Genomic DNA, 20,266 nt, shown 5'->3' with positions numbered 1-20,266 from the left:
ACCGACCTTGCAGTTCAAAAGAATTTGCGGTGCGGCGCCTTAACCCACAGCAATACGCCAGGAACCCTCTCAAACTAGTGCAAAAAAGCCAACCAAATCCGTGTCTCAGCTTGGGCTGAGTGTGTGAGTTCCTGGCAGAGGAAACCGCCAGCGGTGAGGGTGGGCCGTGGCCACTCAGCTAAGCTCTACCTCTATTCACCCGAATGTAGGTGGGCTAACCGTGAGCACACCTATTACCTGACACCAAAGGGAAAAAAAAAAAAATCGGAACCACACAAAATCGGCAGAGTATACTGTGCACTTCCCCTGCACTTCCCCCACCCCCAAGGTTCCACGGCGTGTTTCTGTTGCATCTCTGCAGCTCCTATTTCATCCCACCGCTTGGACTCTCCCAGGATGTGGGCTCAGGCCTCCGGGCCTGGGTGGCAGATTCAAAAGTACCCGATTTCCCGCCTCAGCGCCAAATTCCACAGGCTATAAGCCTTCAAACCTTTAAACTATTCCTATCTCTGTGGGTTCGATTGCCTGAAATTCTGAGTTATTGCTGACGGCGACCTTCACTACACCTTCACCCTAGCCGCCATCAAGCCCCGCCTCTCTCATTCTCTTTTAATTCTACTTTTCCATAAACTTTTTGAAGCCCCCTCATCAATATGAGGCAAAGATCGCTCACACTCATGATCTCTCTCCTCTGTGTCTCTATCCTGCATCAGCTTCATTACCATGCCCTCCAGTTCTTGGGACATGAACCAGCATCCTGCCATCTGACTTGCTGATTTTGGGATTCAACAGATCCCACAGTCCCAAAATCTATTAGGTTGCCATCTTACGTGCTGATTTTGGATTCATCAACCCCTGCAACCATGTGAGTCAGAAGAAGCCTCCAGCCTAATGCCAGACCTACAGATTGGGGACTTGCCAGCCTTCACAACAGGAGAAGCCCATTTCCTTGAAATAAATCCTTATATCTATATATAAAATGTTTCAATGACTTTACTCTTCGAGAGGACGCAGTCTAAAACATATATATATATATTTTTTAATGGTCTATGTCTCCTGATTAGAATACATTATCTCTAAGGGCAAAACTTCTTGACTGTTTTTTAACTACTCTAATGATACTGTCTACCTAGAAGAGTGTCTTGACTCATGGTAAGAGCTCAATAAATTATCCTGAGTAAAGGAACTATGGAAAAATGTTAGCTATATTAACAAATATTGACTTTATAAATAATTTGTACAGTCAAATAATGATAGCCTATATGTTAACAGGGAAACAACCAGAGTCAAAAATTCCTGAAGTCCTTGTGTTACTCAGGAGGATAATTAATTTTAGACTTGTTAAGTAAGCATCTCAATATATCTAGAAATCAACTGAAAAGCTAGATATGGGGTTGGTGATGGCTGTGTGCCTTCCAATCAGTTTGGACTGAGAGCCAGCCTCTATAGGGTTTCCAAGGCTTTAAATCTTTCCCAGAGCAGAAAGCCTCATCGCTCTCCTGCCAAGCGACTGGTACATTTGAAGTGCTGACCTGTAGCTAACAGTCCAACTTATAATCCACTATGTTACCTGGGTTTGTGAAAAGTTGATGTTGTTAAGTGCTGTCAATTCTGTCTCATAGTGACCCTGTGTTGGGTTTCCAAGGATAAGTTTGAACCACCAATCTTGCGGTTCCAACCAGCCTTGAGGTCGAGTGCTTATCCTATGGTGCCACACATTTCAAACTAGTAGAGGAAAAAATAGAAAATAAATAAATAAAAAGATGGGATAAAAACCGAGAAGAGAAGCAAAATATGGGAACTAAAGAAAGTCCCAAATAACATGACAAATCCACTAGTGTTCACAATACATATGAACGGACTAAAGTTTCACAAAGTACAGCTTATAAGTGAATTCACAAACAAAACCTATCTCTGCAGAGCCCTGGTGGCACTGTAGGATAAGCACTGGACTGATAACCACAAGGTCAGTAATTCAAATTCCAAAGTTACCTCATGGGAGAAAGATGAGGCTTTCTGTTCCCAAAAGAGACTTTCAACCTTGGCAACCCTATTCAGGGTCGTTATGAATTGGAATTGACTTGAGGGCAGTGGCTTTGGGTTTGTTTGTTTCTCCTGCAACTACATTGTTGTGTACCATGGAATCTGTTCCAATGTACAGCGATTATGTATAGCGTTTCCAAGAGTGGCTGGTGGATGTGAACTGCTAGTCTTGTGATTAAAAGTGCAGTGCTTATCTTACAGTATTGTTGTTGTTGTTATGTTCCGTGGAGTCGGTTCCGACTCATAGTGACCCTGTACAGGGTTTCTGAGGCTGTAAATCTTTACGGGAGCAGAAAGCCTCATCCTTTCCAGCAGAAGAGCTGGTAGTTTCGAACTGCTGACCCTGAGGTTCACAGCCCGATTTGTAACCACTACGCTACCAGACACTGCTGTTGTTGTTATGTGCCGTGGAGTCAGTTCCAACTCATATAGCGACCCTGTGCAGGGTTTCCAAGGCTGTAAATCTTTACGGGAGAAGAAAGCCTCATCTTTCTCCTGCGGAACAGCTGGTAGTTTCAAACTGCTGACCCTGAGGTTAGCAGCCCGGTTCATAACCACTATGCTACCAGAGCTCTTAGAAGACATAAAATACAATTAAGTATATCTCATAAAATAGCTTGAAAATAAAGCAAAAGTGTCAAAACTTTACAGAGAAACTGCCCAATATGTCACCATAGAATGTTTTTTTAAAACTGATTTCTCAATATGATTTAAAAAAAAAATCAATATAGCTAAAGGTTTTAATGACTCACTTAACAAGCCTGACTTAATGGGTATATAGAACAGTGGAAGACATACTAACCCAAAAGACCAAACTTGCTGCTATCGAGTTGATTCCTATTCACCACAAAAGTTTTAGAGGAACACACTCAAGTCCATTTGCTTCCAGAATGTCTGTGGCTGCTTTTCAACTACAATGGGCTGAACAGTAGCTGTGTCAGACTGCCTGGTTTGCAAGCTTAAAATATTCACTGTCTGTTCAGTTGTGAAAAAGTTTGCTGACCCTTGGTATGGAATAAGGTATCAACCTAGCAAGTAAAACTGCATATTCTGTCTAAACACATAGAATACTTGAAAAAACAACAAACAAATTGATGACATATTAGGCAATAAACAAGCCTCTACATAATTTCAAATAACTGGTTTGAAATTATAGTGCAGTTGAGTTAAAAATTAATAAAACTGCTAGGAGCAAACAAAGCATTTGAGAATTAAAAACAACAACAACAACACACACACAATTCAGAGGTCAAAGAAAAAATCGAAATGTAAATTAAAATGTATTTTAAGCTAAATGAATGAAAAGACTCCATATCAAAGTATATGGGAGAGAACTACAATAGTGTTTAGAAAGGAACTCATAGATTTACATTCACTTACTAGAAAAAATGGCTTAAAACCAATGAGTCAAGGATCCATCCCAAAAAGTAAAAAACAAAATAAAACACCCCAGAAAAACTCAAAGAAAACAAAAAGAAGGCTATATTGATGAAAGAAGCCCAGATAGAGATGTGGGATAAGCACTGGGCTGCTAATCACAAGGTCTGTGGTTCAAACCCACCAGCTGCTTCAAGGGAGAAAGGTAAAACTATCTGCTCCCCAGGCATGAAAGCTGGCTAGCAACCACGTTGGTCTACTGGTGAGGAGAAGAGAGGGAAAGGCAGCAATGAAGATGTGGGCTGAGTTCAACAATGTTCCATAGACTCCCGCAGACCTGGAGATGAGAGAGAAAAGTGGAAAGGCTAGTTGGTCCGAAGTGTGGTGAGACCTGGGGAATCCTGAGCCCATGGACAAGGACATAGCCACAGAGGGCTAGAGCTGAGAGCGAAGCATCCAGCTGATATGAAATGAGGGAGATGCACAGAACACCCAAACTTGCAGATAGTACCCATTTGACCTAGCCTCGATAGCTTGATAATCAGAACTTGACTAGAGAATGATTAAAAAAAAAAACAAAAACAATTTTTGATAAAGGAAATGAGTGTAAATTGCTACAATTTGATTAACTGACCTATACTTATGGATGTAGTAGTTCAAAATACCAACTGAAAGGGAAGGAGTCTTCACATCAAGTATCAATCCTATCCCTTCTGTATACAGGATAGATAGGGATGGGCAACCTAGATACTGGCTACCTAAAATGGCTTACAATTCAAGGAGAAGTTTCATTTCAGAGGGTGCAGGAGATGATAAAGTCCCCACTGGATAGTTTTCATCTGGTCTAGATGGTCTGGTGAAAAAGAGATGGGAATAAGATTCTTATGATTCAACAGTGAATAACTGTCATTATCACTAATTGCAACTATCACAACTTTAGAGGTAGAAGTTTTGTAACAAAAAGGGGAGAGTAGTTAACCTTACAGTCCAGAAACAAAGGACCCTAGGACCATCAAGGGAAAAGAGCACCAGCAGAATATTGGACTCTATTCAGAGAAGCAGCAACATCAGAGATGGAGGCAAGAGGAGCACATGGAAAGAGGGAGAACCTGAGGATTCCAGACTCACAGCTGTCGGCCAGGAGGCAGGCTTGCAGAATGTATCCTTTGGTTGTTTAAATTATTATATATTCCTGAGTGTTTCTGTGTACATCTTTTCACCCCCACCTCCATTCCCCCACCCTCCAAAAAAAAAGGAAACCAGAGGGAACAGAAGCAAATACTGTTGAGTGATGATACACAGAGGAGATTGTAATCATTGCAATGACAAAATGGTACGAAACCTATGTTCTCCTATGTAAACTATCACTTAGTTTACAATAAAACACACACACACACACAAAACAAAAAACCTATCTGCTCCCATAAAGACTTGCAGTCTCAGAAATCTTCAATGCCAGTGAGTACAAGTAAACATTTAAAATGAATCAGAAGTTTAAAATCTTTCCACAAAGAAAACACCAAACCCAAATGTTTTTCAGGTGATTATTACCAATTTATCAAAGAATAGATAATTATAAACAAATACTTTTAGATAATAATGAGGACAGTCTGATATCAACCAGACAAAAACAGTATTAACTATTACTGGTCAATCGGACTCAATAATCAGATGAACAAAAAAAACAAAAACAGACAAACATGATACATTAAATGTAATCCCAACTCTCAAAAAAATCACACCAGGAAAATTAAATTTATCCCAAAATGCAGAGTTGCTTTCTCTCACACACGTTTAATCAAGTTCAAAATGAAGTAGTTAGAATTCTTTACTTTCATCATTGTTGGCTTTAGTGGTCAGCATGTACATTTGAATAATAGTCATATTAACTGGTGTTCCTATAGGCAAAGATTTTATCACAGACAGCACTGTATTTCTAGACCTTGAAATGCTCTTTGTGATGATTAATGCAGTATTAGTCCTCTTCAGTTTGTCATTCCTGGCACAGTAAACCATGACTGTCTAATTCAAAATGGCTAATATCAGTCAATTTCACCTCACTATGCCTAGGATATCAATCTTTTTGTATTTCATTTTTGTTAACTTCCAAATTCCCTAGATTAATTACTTCACACATTCCATATTCTGATTATCAATGGGTGTTTACAGCTGTTTCTTCTTATTTTGAGTCACACCCTATCAGCAAATGAAGGACCTGAAAGCTTTGTTCCATCCACATCATTAAGGTTGACTCTCAGTCGTAGTTCGAGTCTTCCAACCTGCGGAGCTCATCTTCTGGCGCTGTGTCTGACAGTGTTTCACTGCTATCCATAAAGCTTCAGGGGCTCATCTCTCAGAAATGGACCACCTACTCCTTCTTCCTAGTCTGTCTTAGTCTGGAAACTCCGCTGAAATCTGCCCACCATGGGAGGCCTTGCCAGCACACGAAGCACCAGTAGCACAGACTCCAGTCTCATGGCAACACACAAGTCGCCATAGGAACATTAACACCATACAACAAACTGACAGACTCGTGGGAGCTCCTGCTGAGAGCCTTCTAGAATACTTAGGAACCAGAGACTATCACAACTCCTGGTGTGGCACTGTAGGATCAGCACTGAACTGTGAACCATTAGTTTAGCAGTTCAAACCCACCAGCTGCTCCTTGGAAATCCATTACAGTGTCGCTATGAGTCGGTACTGACTTGATGGCATTTAACAACACCACAAAATTCACTTTAGTGAGTATCCCTTGTACAATATGCCTTTTGGAGTCCTGTTGTGTCACTGTAGGATAAGCACTGGACTGCTAATCACAAGGTCAACAGTACAAACCCACCAACCACTCCTTGGAAACCCTATATAGAGTTGCTATGGTTTGGAACTGACTCAACGTCACTAAACCTCAACATCAGTAAGTAAAAGTGCTGTTGAGTTGGTTCTGACTCAAAGGGAACTTGTATAGGGTTTATAAGACTTCTAAAATCTTCTCAACAAAAGATACTTCTTGAAAAAAAAAACCAGCAGGAAAAATCTAAAACAAAAATGGCAGTCTGATTGGCTACTATAAGAACAAGCAAGTTGTTCGCTGGGGAGCCATCAAGGCAAGCAATGAAGTTCTTTCAGGACAAATACCCTCCCAAGACTGAAACTCAAAGGGAATATATGAGCAGGTATGTAAGCTTGCTGGTGACAACATTGGTCTACTGGTGAGTCGAAGAGAAGGAAATGCAGCAATGAAGAAATGGGCTGAGTCTGACCACGTTCCGTAACTTGGAGATGAAAGAGAAAAGCTGGTCTGAAGTGTGGTGAGACCTGGGGACTCCTGAGCCAGTGGACAAGGACATAGCCATGGAGGGTTAGAGCTGAATGTGAAGCATCCACCTGATATGAGGTGAGGGTAGACACACAAGAATGCCCAAACTTGTACCCATTCGACCTAGCTTTGATGGCTGGATGATCAAAATTCAACTAGAGGAAGATTAAAAAAAATTTTTTTGATAAAGGAAACAAGTATAAATTGCTACCATTTGAAGAACTTGACCTTTACTTATGGATGTAGCAGCTCAAAATACCAACTGAGAGGAAAAGAGTGTTCACATCAAGTATTAACCCTATCCCCTCTGTATACAGGGTTGATAGGGATGGGCAACTTAGACATTGGCTACCTAAAATTGGTGTGTGTGGGGGGGGGCTATAAAGGCACAAAGTTACTAGCTTACAAGTTTTCAAGACTGAGTTTAGTGTCAGGGTGTGCAGGGGAAGGTAAAATCCCCACTGAATAGTTTCATTTTGTCTAGATGAGTCTGGTGAAAGGAGATGGGAATAAGGGTTTTTATGATTCAATAGCAATTGTTATCATGACTAATTGCAACTGTCACAGCAAAACAAAAAGGGGGAATAGTTAATCTTATAGTCCAGGGACAGAGGACCCTAGGACCATCAAGGGAGAAGAGCATGAGCAGAATGTGGACTCCTATCCAGAGAAGCAGTGACACTAGAGATGGAGGCAGAGATGAGGATATGGAGAGAGAGAGAGAAGCTGAGGACTCTAGACTCATGGAAACAGAAAGGCTGTGTGCTGGTGGCCAGGAGGCAGGCTTGCAGAATGTGCCCTTTGGCTGTTTAAATGATTATTCATTCCTGAGTGTTTTTGTGTACATACCCCACTCCCAAATAAAACCAGAGGGAATAGTAGTAAATACTGTTGAATTATGATGCACAGAGGAGATTGTAATCACTGAAATGATGAGTGTAAAATCAATGTTCTCCCATGGAAACTATCACTCAATTCACAATAAAAACTTAAAAAAAATAAAAAGGAGGAAGGGGGATTTCAATACCATCAAAGAACAGCCAGGAGTCGGGCACGTCCTTTGGACCCCAAGATTCCTGTGCACGGAACCACCTCAACTCAGGAACAGAAAACTGTAACACAACTTTTGTATCTGGCATCTCTTAGTCTATCTTCCAAGATATGGTTCGAGCATTATGGAATGACAGAGGAGCAGTAGCAACAGAACCAAGAACCAGAGCACAAGGCAGAGCAGTGGGCTTCCTAGCCCACAGAGTAAGTAAAGTTGAGTGACTTTGGGCAGGAATCTTGCTGTAGGATGGAGTGCCTCCAGGCACTTAAGTGGGGGAACTAAGTTTGATGACCCACCAGCTAGAGCCGGGTACCTTCAGGCTCAGGCTTATGGTGGAGTGGTGTGTCCTGTAGCCATTTATCAGCAGCTAACTGAGAAAACTGTGCCCTGATCCTATGTTGTAACCTGGCAATTTTCCTATTTAAACCCCACAACTATGATAAAAAATAGAAGTTTATAGATTTAGATGGAAGGAATGCCAAGAAAGAATAGCTTCACAGTTTTACTTTTTTGTTTAATAAAGGTTTTTGTAATTTAAAAATATATATCTTCTCGGGAGTAGAAAGTCTCAAATTTGTCCGAAGGAGCGGCTGGTGGGCTTGAACCATGGACCTTGTGATTCACACTCCAGTGCTTATCGGATGGAGCCACTGTGTTCCCCAGCAGATCATGTAGCTGCTAAAAACTTCAGGGCAGGTATAAAATAAGTAATTGTCCAAGGGGCACTGTCATTTTTCTGAATGCCTCTTTGACAACTCAGCTTATCACACACACATTGCAAACTGCACATATCACAACAGAGCCTCAAAACACAAAGTTCTGTGTACTTACTGCCACTGAGGTGATTCCCACTTCTAGTGGCCCTGTGTAGGGTTTCCCAGGCTATAAATCTTTACAGGAGCAGAAAGCCTCATCTTTCTCCTGTGGAGTAGCACGCTTTGAGATTTTCAGTTCAGTGTTTACCCTACAGCATCACCAGAATATGCTGTTAAGTGTCATCAAGTCAGTTTTGACTCAGCAATTCTGTATAGGGTTTCTGAGGAGTGGCTGGTGGGTTTGAACCGCTGACCTTGCAGTTAGCAGTCTAGTAATGATTCTACAGAGTACATGAAGATTAACCCATTTGACCTGGGAGCACGTCCTTGGAAGCCCTGAAAGCATATCATGGTCAAACTAAACCACAGGGTAATAAGCTGTAGTAGAGACAGAGAGGATGAAACAGCAGAGCGAATCCTACCTCTTTAGCTTTCCAACAGTTTCAACTTGATCATTTTTTCTCACATTCAGTCCAGTTTAGGGAGTTGAGGAAGAGGATAAAGAAAGTTTAACAGAAAAAATAATTCTTGAACCGTTATCTTGGAAGATAGAATAAGAGATGCCAGATACAAAAGTCAACACACTGAAGTACCCTGACAGTTAAGAAGCAGACAAAAGGAGAGGCGCCTTAAGGAAAAGTAAAAAATAACTATTGGCAGGGGGAGAAGGAAGGAAGAAGCCTCTATCCAAACCAAATACAGCCATTCAGTGGAGTCTGACTGAAAATTCTTCAGGAATCTGTTCTTTCATTGACTTTCTTTCTGGGAGGTGATCTTCATCCAGGATATAAACGACCAAAGCATTTCACAGGGGCCAGGCTTCTCTCAACTCCAGGCACCCTCTGGAATGTTCTAGAGAATTAATATACTCATATTACACATTTAAAACGGAATTCTTTCTTGACTCCAACCCTACCAGAGAAAGCAAAGCCTGTAGGACAACTCTATATGGCAGGGTATAACTGCTCCACCACAGGGTTTCTACCACAGTAGATTGCCTCCTCTTCTACTAGCGGCTGGTGGGTTTGAACCACTCACCTGTCAGTTGCAGCCTAACCTTAATTCACTGTGCAACCAGAGCTCTTTCTCTTTGATCCAGATTCCCATAATCCTTTTATGCCTCCTGATTCTATTCCCAAACAAAATCTTATCTGTGTGCATTAATTAACTTGTAAGTATCTATTAAAAATTCAAGTACAACAAGTACTCAAATATACAATTAGAAGTATCCCAATAGTTCCTGTAACTGAAACATATTCAAATAATGGACAATTACACTTTAGAGATTCTAGATTATGTAATGAACACTGAGACTCCAAAAATCTCAGTGTTCTTTACATAAAAACTCACTATTTACAATGTTGCGAACAGAAGCCACACATTTTGTAAATGATACAAGATTTAATGGAGTAAATACTGGCCAAGTCATGCTTACAGCCATGAGAAGCTAGAATCAGACAGAGAAATAAAACAGGAGAAAACATCAAGGATAATGATCTAATAGATACTTGAGCTATGTCTAGACATCCAAAGGACAATAACAACACACCAGTGAAGCTCTCTAATACTTTTAGAAACATGACCCTCTTCATTGTGTTAAGAGCTGCTGAACTATAATCATTGCAATGAAATGATGTACGATAGCATGAATGTAAAGCTAATGTTCTCCCACGTAAACTATCACATGATTCACAATAAAACATTAAAAAAAAAAAAAAAAAGAGCTGTTGAATTGGTTCCAACTCATATCAACCGTATATAGAGTTTCTGAGGAGCAGCTGGTGGATTTGAACCATCAACCTTGTGGTACACAGTCCAGCACTGATCCTACAGTGCCACACTAAAAGTCCCTCTTTATAATCATGTGGTAAAAGCCAAAAGTAAGGTGATGCATTTTACTTTGTACCAAAATATAACTGACAAAATTATGTTAAAGTTAAGTTTATTCTTAGTTCATTCTATAAATTAGCATAGAGTTGCAATTTCAACGTAGTTTTGAAACATGAGAAAGTTATTTTTGTAAGTTATTTTCAAGATAAAATACCAGCTAGTTTGTCCTACTCCCACCCCAATTTTCCATTTACTATGAAATTTTGTTGTTGTTTCGTTGTATCAGTTCCAACTCTAAACAACCCTGTATAGAGTTTCTAAGGAATGGCTGTTGAACCGCCAACCTTGGGGTTAGTGCTGGTAGTGCTAAGTGCCATCCAATCGGCTCTGACTCAATGACCCCGGTATAGGGTTTTCTGAGAATGGCTGGTAGGTTTGAACTGCCAATTTATTAGTTAGCAGTCCAGTGCTTATCCTACAGTGCTACACCAAAACCTGTTTTATGTGAATTTATTTAAATAGCCATTCAAGCACTAATTTCCATTAATAAGGCAGACTGCCTGTATTAGCATTGATATATACAATCCAATTAGACGAAAACCTCTGAGGGAAAAAGAACATTCAGCATTACTGCCAACGAGGAAACTAATTCACTGGATAATTCTTAAAAGACAAGGGATAGTTTCACATCTAGTTGAAAATGCAAGAAGCATATGATTTTATTATTTCTTGTTGCTAAGTGCCATCAAGTTGGTTCAGACTCATAGTGACCCTGTATAGGGTTTCCGTGATGTGGTTGGTGGGTTTGAACCACCAACCTTGTAGTCCAGTGCATTCTCCTGCAGTACCATACTAGGACTCCATTTTCCTACTTGGTATCCCACAGTCTATAGATATGAGTATATTGAAAGATAAGTTCTCTCAAATATATTTTGTAAGTTAAAATTATTCTTAAAATAACAATTTTAGAAAAAAAATTAACTTCAACTTCAACTGGCAGCATATCCTGACATATCAGCTTTAAATGTTCTTGAAATGGATAAATTTCTATTACACTGGACTGCAAGGTCAGTTTGAACTGCAAAGTCGGCAGTTCAAATCCTGACTCAATGGCATTAAACAATAGCCATATGATAAAACCTAGATTGTGAACCCCGTGGTCCATTGTTTGAGCCCACCAGATGCACCACGGGGAAAAAGATGAGGCTTTCTGTTACTGTGAAGATTTAAAGCCTCAGAAGCCTTATACAGGGTTGCTATGAGTCAGAACCAACTCAAAAGCACTTACCAACAACAAAAACAAGTTACAAGTTTGGGAGGCAGTAGAACACTGTATTAAAAACATGAGCTTTGCAGTGTGACTAAGCTGGGTTCTACTCTGGATCCAGTTACTAGCTGTGTAACCTGCAGAAACTTCTTTAACCTCTCTAAGTCTCAGTTGTTTTATGTGTAAAATAGAGATAATAAAAGTATCTACTTCATACTGTTGTTGTGCTGAGGATTAAATGAGATAATGAAGGCTTAGGACAATACCTGGCACTTAGTATGGACTGAATAAATAGCCTTTTGTTTTGCTATGCTTAAATTTTAAATCATGTTCTTATGAAGCTCTGTAATAGTATATATGTATACTCATGACTTCTGCTACAAGTTGCTCAAAATAAGCTAATTTAAAGGTTTACAACAGTGAAAGTTAAGGGCATGATTTCTCCTTGGATACACAATGCAATATATTAAGTTGTTGTTTTTGCTGTTAAGTGCTTTCGAGTCATTCGGATTCATACCAACCAATTGCACAACAGAACAAAACACTGCCTGATCCTGTAACATCCTCACAATTGTTATGCTTGAGCCCACTGCTGCTGCCACTGTGACAATACATCTCATTGGGGTCTTCCTCTTTTAGCTGACCTTCACTTTACCAAGCATAATGTCCTCCTTCAGGATTGGGTCCCTCCTGATAACATGTCTGAAGTATGACAGATGAAGTGTCACCATCTTAGATTCTAAAGAGTATTCTGCATGTACTTATTCCAACACAGATTTGCTTGTTCTTTTGACAGTCCATGGTACTATTAATATTATTCTACAACACCATAACTTAAACGCATCAATTCTTCTATGGTCTCCCTTATTCATTGCCCAACTTTTACATACATATGAAGTGAATGAAAAGCACCATGGCTTAAGTCAGGATCAATTTACTCCTCAAAAGGGCATCTTTGTTCTTGAACAATTTAAATTGGCACTGTGCAGCAGATTTGCCTAATGCGATACGTTGTTTGATTTCTTGATGGTTACTTCCATGAGTGTTGACTGGGGATCCAAGCAAAATGAAGTATTTTACAGCTTCAATCTCTTCTCCATTTATCTTGATGTTATTTATTGTTCAAGTGGTGAGGATTTTTGTTTTCTTTATACTGAGGTGAAATACGTATCGAAGGCTGTGGTCTTTGATCTTCATCACTAAATATTTTATGTCCTATTTACTTTCAGCAAACAAGGTTGTATCATCTGCATATCACAGGTTGTTAATGAGTCTTCCTCCAGTCTTGACGCCATGCTCTTCTTCATATAATCCAGTTTCTGGGATTATTTGCTCAGCATACAGACTGACTAAGTACAGTGAAAAAATACAACCCTAGGACACACCTTTCCTGACTTAAACCATTCAGTATCCCATGTTCTGTTTGAAGGACTGCCTCTTGGTCTATCTACAGGTTTCTCATGAGCACAATTAAGTGTTCAGTAATAGTCAATCTCTGCAATGTTATCCATAGCTTGTCATGATCCCCATAGTTGAAAGTCTTTGCAGTTAATAAAGAATAGGTAAACATCTTTCTGGTATTCTCTGCATTCAGCCAAGATCCATCTGACAACAGCAATGATAACTCTAGCTCTATGGTCTCTTCTAAATGGGACCTGAGTTTCTGGAAGTTCCCTGTTGAAGTACTGTTACAGCAATTTTTAACTATCTTTAGCGAAATTTTGCTTACATGTGATGTTAATGATATTATTCGATGATTTCCACATGCTGTTGGGCCACCTGTCTTTGGAATGGGCCTCTCCCAATCAGTTGGCCACGTAGCCGTCTTCCCAAATTTCTTGTCACCAATGAGTAAGCACCTCGAGCACTGCATCAGTTTGTTGAAAGATTTCAATTTATATTCCATCAATTTCTGGAGCCCTGTTTTTACCAATAACTTCAATGCAGCTTGATCATCTCCCATTAGTACCATTGGTTCTTGATCATATGCTACCTCTTGAAAGGGTTGAACATCAACCACTTCTTTTTGGTACAGTGACTTTTTGTATTCTTTCTACCTTCGTTTGAAGCTTTCTGCGTCATTCAGTATTTTGCCCATGGAATAATTCAACATTGAAGGTCGAAGTTTGAACATTTTCTTCAGTTCTTTCAGCTTGAGAAATGCTGAATGTGTCCTTTCCTTTTGGTTTTCTAACTCCAAGTTCTTGCATATTTCAATATAATGAAATATAAAGTTGACTTTGTTTTCTCCAGCTGCCCTTTGAAACTTTCTGTTCAGCTCTTTTACTTCCTATTTTCTTTCATTCGCTTTAGCATCTCTATGTTGGAGAATAAGTTTCAGAGTCTCTTCTGACATCTGTTTTGGTCTTTTCTGTTTTTTAAATGACCATTTGCTTTATTTCTGTCTGATGTTCTAGATGCCATCTCTCAGCTCTTCTGATCTTTGACGATTCGTGTCTAATGCATTAAATCTGATCTTGAGATGGTCTCTAAATTTAGGTGAGATATGTTCAAGGTCATATTTTGGCTCTCTTGGACTTGTTTTAATTTTATTCAGCCTTAGCCTGAACTGTTTCATTGTGTTCCCCTGACCTTGTTTGCCTGATAATATTGAACTTTTCCATTGTCTCTTTCAACTGTGGTTCCTAGTCCAGTGCTTGTCCTACAGAGTCACTGAACTCTCAAATATATTATTACATTAAGAAAGGGCAATTTTAAAGTTAGAAGGGAAACACCTATATCTAAATTTTACAGACATTACAGTTAAAGCATCTTATATTTCATAGCACCTCTCAAAAATGATTTTTCAGAACCTGGTATGTTTATTTCCATGCTCCTGTGAACTAGGTTAACCAGTAAACAGTTGCTGTTAAGTCAATTCCAACTAAGTATTAGTCCCTTCTCTTTAACTAGGGAAATGAAGGCAATTCTGACATGAGGAAACTAAGGGACTTGAAAGATAATAGCAAAAAATGAAACGTGAAGTGAGGTTCTGTAATTGCCGATCATTGTTATATAGTGATGGAAAGCCGAAAAGTATACATTCCCCCCATACAATAGGTTCAAATTAAATAAACCTCTGAAAAATCCCAACCACAGTTTTATGAGTAAGATTAACCTAGACTACAACTGGTTAATAAATAACAGCACGGTACATGGAGAAAAGATTGAAGTTCTCAAAGACTTCATTTTGCTTGGATCCACCATCAACACTCATGGAAGCAGCAGTCAAATAATCAAATGATGTTTTGCATTACGCAAATTTGCTGCAAAAGAACTCTTCTAAGTGTTTAAGAGCAAAGATGTCAGTTTAAGGACTAAGGTGCACCTGACCCAAGTCATGATTATTTTCAATAGCCTCATATGCAAGTGAAAATTGGACGACTACTATGGAAGACCAGGGAAGAATTGATGCATTTGAGTTATGGTGTTGGCGATGAATATTAAAGGTCCCACGGACTACCAGAAGAAGTCAAGATGGTGAGACTCTGTCTCGAGTTCTCTGGACCTGTTATCAGGAGAAACCAATCCCTAGAGAAGGACATTATACTTGATAAAGTGGAGGGTCAGTGAGAAAGAGGAAGACTCCCCATGGGAAGGATTAGCACAGTGGCAGCAGCAATGTACTCAAGCGTAACAACAATCATGAGGATGGTGTAGGACTGGGCAGTGTTAGGTTCTGGTGTGCACAGGGTCACTCTGAGTCAGAATCGACTCGATTGCACCTAACAACAACAACTCTAAGAAGCTACTCCTTAGAGTTATATGTAAAACACATACTGGTTATCATTTAAAAGGAAATACACACTGTTGTCTGCTTCTGTAAAACCCAGAACTACCAATGTTGTGAAAAATAAGTCTTTTAAAAGTTAAACGATTTTAATGTCTGGTTTTCATATGTGACTTTGCAAAGACTGTAAAATAACTATAGCTGCAAAAATGCCCTTTCTCACCACTTTTTAAGTATGTTTAAGCTAACAAGGTAAGAATGGTGGCTCCATATGATAAGCACAAGATTGGGAAACCATGGGATCAGCGTTTCGAGCCCACCAGCTCCACAGGTGAAAGATGAGGTTTTGTCCTCCCACAAAGATGTAAAGGCTTGGAAACCTTATACAGGGTTGCTATGAGTCTGAACCAACTTGACAGCACTTAACAAGATCATCATCAACAGGCATAACAAATTTCATAAAAACACCACAAAAAGGCTTTTGGCTTAGTTAATATATATTTTAATTGAATGTTGCTGCTGTTGTTGTTAAGTGTCATCAAGTTGGTTCTGACTTAAAGAGACCCTCCTGTTAGGGCGCTGGTCTGTTTGACCAGCACCGTCTCTTTGAACTACAAGGTTGGCAGTTCAAACTCACCAGCCACTCCTTGGAAATCCTATACAGGGGTCGCTATATGTCAGAACTGACTTGACAGCACTTAACAACAATGTAGGGTTTCCAAGAAGCAACTGGTGGATTTGAACTGCTGACCTTGGGTTTAGCAGTACTATTCGTATCCTACAGTGCCACACCAAGACTCCAAATATTGAGGAGATAAAAAATAGGAGACTGATTAGTCAGTGGGTTGAGCATATCCTTCATTTTGAACTTTGAATTTTGTGTAAAAATTGCTCATATGAGGAGACTTTAAAAAGTTCATGGAAAAATGGAATGAAAAGATAATGGACTTCCCCACATGTTTTGCTGTCCCTTTATATTATAGGAATTGTCCCCATATTTAATAGACTATATAACTTTGTTGTTAATCTTAACTAAGATCAAAACATACACATTTCTACATAAAGAGATTTAATTTTTCCAAGTTGTCTCCCATCTACATAAAGAGATTTAATTTTTCCAAGTTGTCTCCCATCTCTCCTATCTGGAAAAGAGGACTATGTACAATTTTCTACAACAAACAAGTTGTAGAACTCCACTCATTCAGAATTTTTCTGGTTTTCATAGTAGTAATCAATTCAATTGATAAGGTTCTTGATACCGCAAAACAAAAAATCCTCTGTTGTTTTCATTTTTTTAGTATATATATATATTATCAACCACTCACACCACCAACCCATCCCCCATTCTCAGACCCCCCAAAAAGTAATTTTCATAACTGCTTTCTAATGTAATATTTATAGATTTACAATAATTTCTTATAGTACCCATTTTTAAAAGATAGCTTAGAAAATGGAGAAAAATGATCACATACCTGCCCATCTAAGTCGAACGCTAAACAAGCTATACCATGTGTATGAACATCCTTCAGCACTGATATGGTCTGTACAGTGTATGAATCCCACACACAGATATAAGGGTCTTTCCCAACTTGTCCTGTTGCTACTAGTACTCGTTCAGGATGCAAAGCAAGGCTGCAAAATAAGCAAATAAATAAGCAAACAATCAGTCTTAAAATAATGCTTATAAACTTTTTATTGTATTTGACAACACTTATACATACCAAATGTGAAAATCAGACTTGACTTATCCATTTGAAATCATTTGGATTTAACATTGTTGTTGTTGTTAAGTGCTGTTGAGCCAAACGACTTCTAAACACAATAGCTCAACAACAGGCTGAAAACTATCAGAGATCATAAAAACGGTGCAGGACGGAGCAAAGCTTCCTTCTGTTATACATCAACAGAGAACTTGACAGCAACGAATAACTAAACACAAAAATATGCTACAAGTTACACAACTAATAACAGCATAAAAATTATGCTAAAAATTACACACTAGTAACAGTGTTGTTGTTGTTGTTAAGTGCCATCAAATCACTTCTGACCCATAGTGACCCTGTATAAGGTTTCCAAGGAGCAAGTGGTGAGCTTGAACCACCAACCTTGTAGTTCCAATGGCTTTGCAGTCTGGTGCATCAAACCACAGCGCCACACCAGTACTCCCTAGTAACAGTAATAACATATAAAATTATGCAAAAAGTAATACAACTACTAACAATAACAACATAAAAAAACATGCTACAAGTTATTAAGGCATCCTGGTGTTGTAATGGTTCAGCACTTGGCTGCTAGATGAAAGAAAGATTTGCTGTTCAAACACACCAGCCACTACATGGGGTAAAGGCCAGGCAATCAGTGACCATAATGACTGTAGCCTAGGCAGTCCTATTGTGCAGTTCTCCTCTGTCATACAGGCTCACTAATAGACGGCACACAACAACAGCAGCAGTTACTGTTTCAACAGATTAACTGATTAACAGTTAATGATGGATTAATTATAGCCTTCTTAAATCCTATGTTGTTGTTGTTAAATGCCTTTGAGTTGGTTCTGACCCACAGTGGCCCTGAACAGGGTTTCTGAGGCTGTAAATCTTTACGGGAGCAAAAGCCTCATCTTTTACGGGAGCAGCTGGAAGATTTGAACTGCTGGCCATGCGGTTCATAGGCCGATTTGTAAGCACTACATTACCAGAGCTCCTTATGAATATGATATGCTATAAATTATATCTACTTGTCAAGAAAAGAACTCTGACAAAGGATCAACAGAATCATAGCAACAATGCAGAAGCAACCCTACCACATGCTGGTTTCTCATTTGGCATTCATTTGTTTTAAGCCCTTTTTCCTAGTTTGCTTTTCATTTTATTGGATAAAATTAAACCAAATCTTTGTGCCCAAAAATAGCACTTGGTAGCACTTGTACTGTAACATTAAAACTTAAATTACAAATCATTTTAAGAAAATAAAAAGGGTACTCACAATTTACATAAAATAGTATATGAATCTTTATAATCAAGAAAAAGAATGAACAATTGGTAATGCTTTGACATCATACATGAAGAAAGTAAAAGATCATTAAAAAACAAGAAAGAAAAGATCAAATTGCATTGTCAGAAGAGACTCAGACTTGCTCTTCAGCATAGAGTAGCTAAAGTGAACAGAAAGAAAAATAATGAAATAAAACAGCAAATAGATTTCAAAGATTTGCTCAACAAGTCGAAGGATTAAAATGAAATGTGCACTAAAAGAAGAAAGAAGAGGGAAAAAAAAGGAGTAATCTGGTACAATCTGATGAACTTGACCTACACCTATGGATGCAGTAGCTCAAAAGAGGGAACAAATCTTTTCAGTGAGAATCATTCCCACCCCCTCTGTACACAGGGTAGACAGGGATGGGCAACCTGGACACTGGCTAATCAAAATGGGGGTGCTACAAAGTCAAGAAGTGACTGGTTTACAAGCTTTCAAGAGGGAACCAAGATCCAGAGGGCGTGGAGGAAGGTAAAATCTCCACTGAGTAGTATCCAATCTGTCTAGGTGGGGCTGTTGAAAGGAGATGGGGATAGAACTCTTGTAGTACAATAGTAATTGCTATCAGGACTGACTGTGAGGGTTGGAAATGTAAAGGAGGGGCGTGGTTGACTTTGCAGTCCAGGAGTGGAGGTCACTGGGACCATCAAGGAAGAAGACTGGAGTGCGGGACCCTACCCAGAGAAACAGTGATGCCAGACATGGAGGGAGAGATGATGACGTGGAGAGATGGAGCCAACTGGGGACTCTAGACCCAGAGAGGAAGAGGGACTGTATGCTGACAACCGAGGGGCAGGTTTGCGGGGTATACCCCTTGGTTGTTTGAGGATGCAAGGAGGGGACTGTAATCATAGAAATGCGATGATATACAGTAAGATGAATGTAAAGCTAATGTTCTCCCACGTAAACTATCACATAATTCACAACAAAAACTTTAAAAAGGAAAGAAATGTGAAAGGACATGGAGTTTGAAAAACACAGTTTTCCTAGCTTAAAGAACTGATGAACAAAGAATTCCCCTTAGTCTTTTACAGTAGTGGTCCTATGCAGTATTTCTCTTTTTGTGACTAATTTCACTCAACATAATGCCCTCAAGGTTCACCCATGTTATGCGGTGGCTTGCAGCTTCCTTGTTGTTCTGCAAGGTAGCATAGTATTCCATTGTGTGTATGTACTACAGTTTGTTTATCCATTCTTCAGTTGATGGGCACTTAGGCTGTCTCCATCTTTTTGCTATTGTAATAGTGTTGCTATGAACATTGGTGTGCATATATCTTCTCAGATTGTGGCTCTTTTTTCTTGTGGGTAAATACCAAGTAGAGGAATTGCTGGATCATAAGGTATTTCTATTTTCAACCTTCTGAAGAAACGCCACAATGCTTTCCAGAGAGTTTGGACCATTTTGCAGTCCCACCAGCAATGCAGGAGTGTCTCAGTCTCTCCACATCCCTGCCAGCATTTATTGCCCTCTACTTTTTTCATCTTTGCTGTTATTGTTGGTGTGAGATGGTATCTCATTATTGTTTTGATTTGCATCTCTCTAATGGCTAGTGATCATGAACATTTCTTCATATGTTTGTTAGCTGCCCGGATCTCTTCCTTGGTGAAGTATCTGTTCATGTCCTGTATCCATTTTTTAATTGGGTTATCTGTCTTTTTCTTGTAGAGGTGTTGTAATTTCCTATATATTTTAGAAATGAGTCCCTTGTCTAATATGTCATTGCAAAAGATTTTTTCCCATTCTGTGGGTTCCCTTTTTACTCTTCTGGTGAAGTCTTTTGATGCACTTAAGTTTTTAATTTTT

General features: G+C 39.3%; 1 protein-coding gene across 1 annotated transcript in view; it reads right to left on the bottom strand.

Annotated features, from left to right (window-relative positions):
* EML5 (echinoderm microtubule associated protein like 5) overlaps positions 1-20,266 on the bottom strand; it is a 266,949-nt gene that overhangs the window by 220,338 nt on the left and 26,345 nt on the right. Inside the window, exon 2 of the mRNA XM_006839584.1 lies at positions 16,902-17,061. Coding sequence (XP_006839647.1) covers positions 16,902-17,061 — 160 coding nt within the window. The remainder of the gene's footprint in view (positions 1-16,901; positions 17,062-20,266) is intronic.

Source organism: Chrysochloris asiatica, unplaced genomic scaffold (assembly GCF_000296735.1).
Source record: "Chrysochloris asiatica unplaced genomic scaffold, ChrAsi1.0 scaffold00025, whole genome shotgun sequence".
NCBI classification, from domain to species: domain Eukaryota; kingdom Metazoa; phylum Chordata; class Mammalia; order Afrosoricida; family Chrysochloridae; genus Chrysochloris; species Chrysochloris asiatica.
The sequence above is the reverse complement of the archived record's forward strand: the minus strand, read 5'-3'. Positions and strand labels throughout refer to the sequence as shown.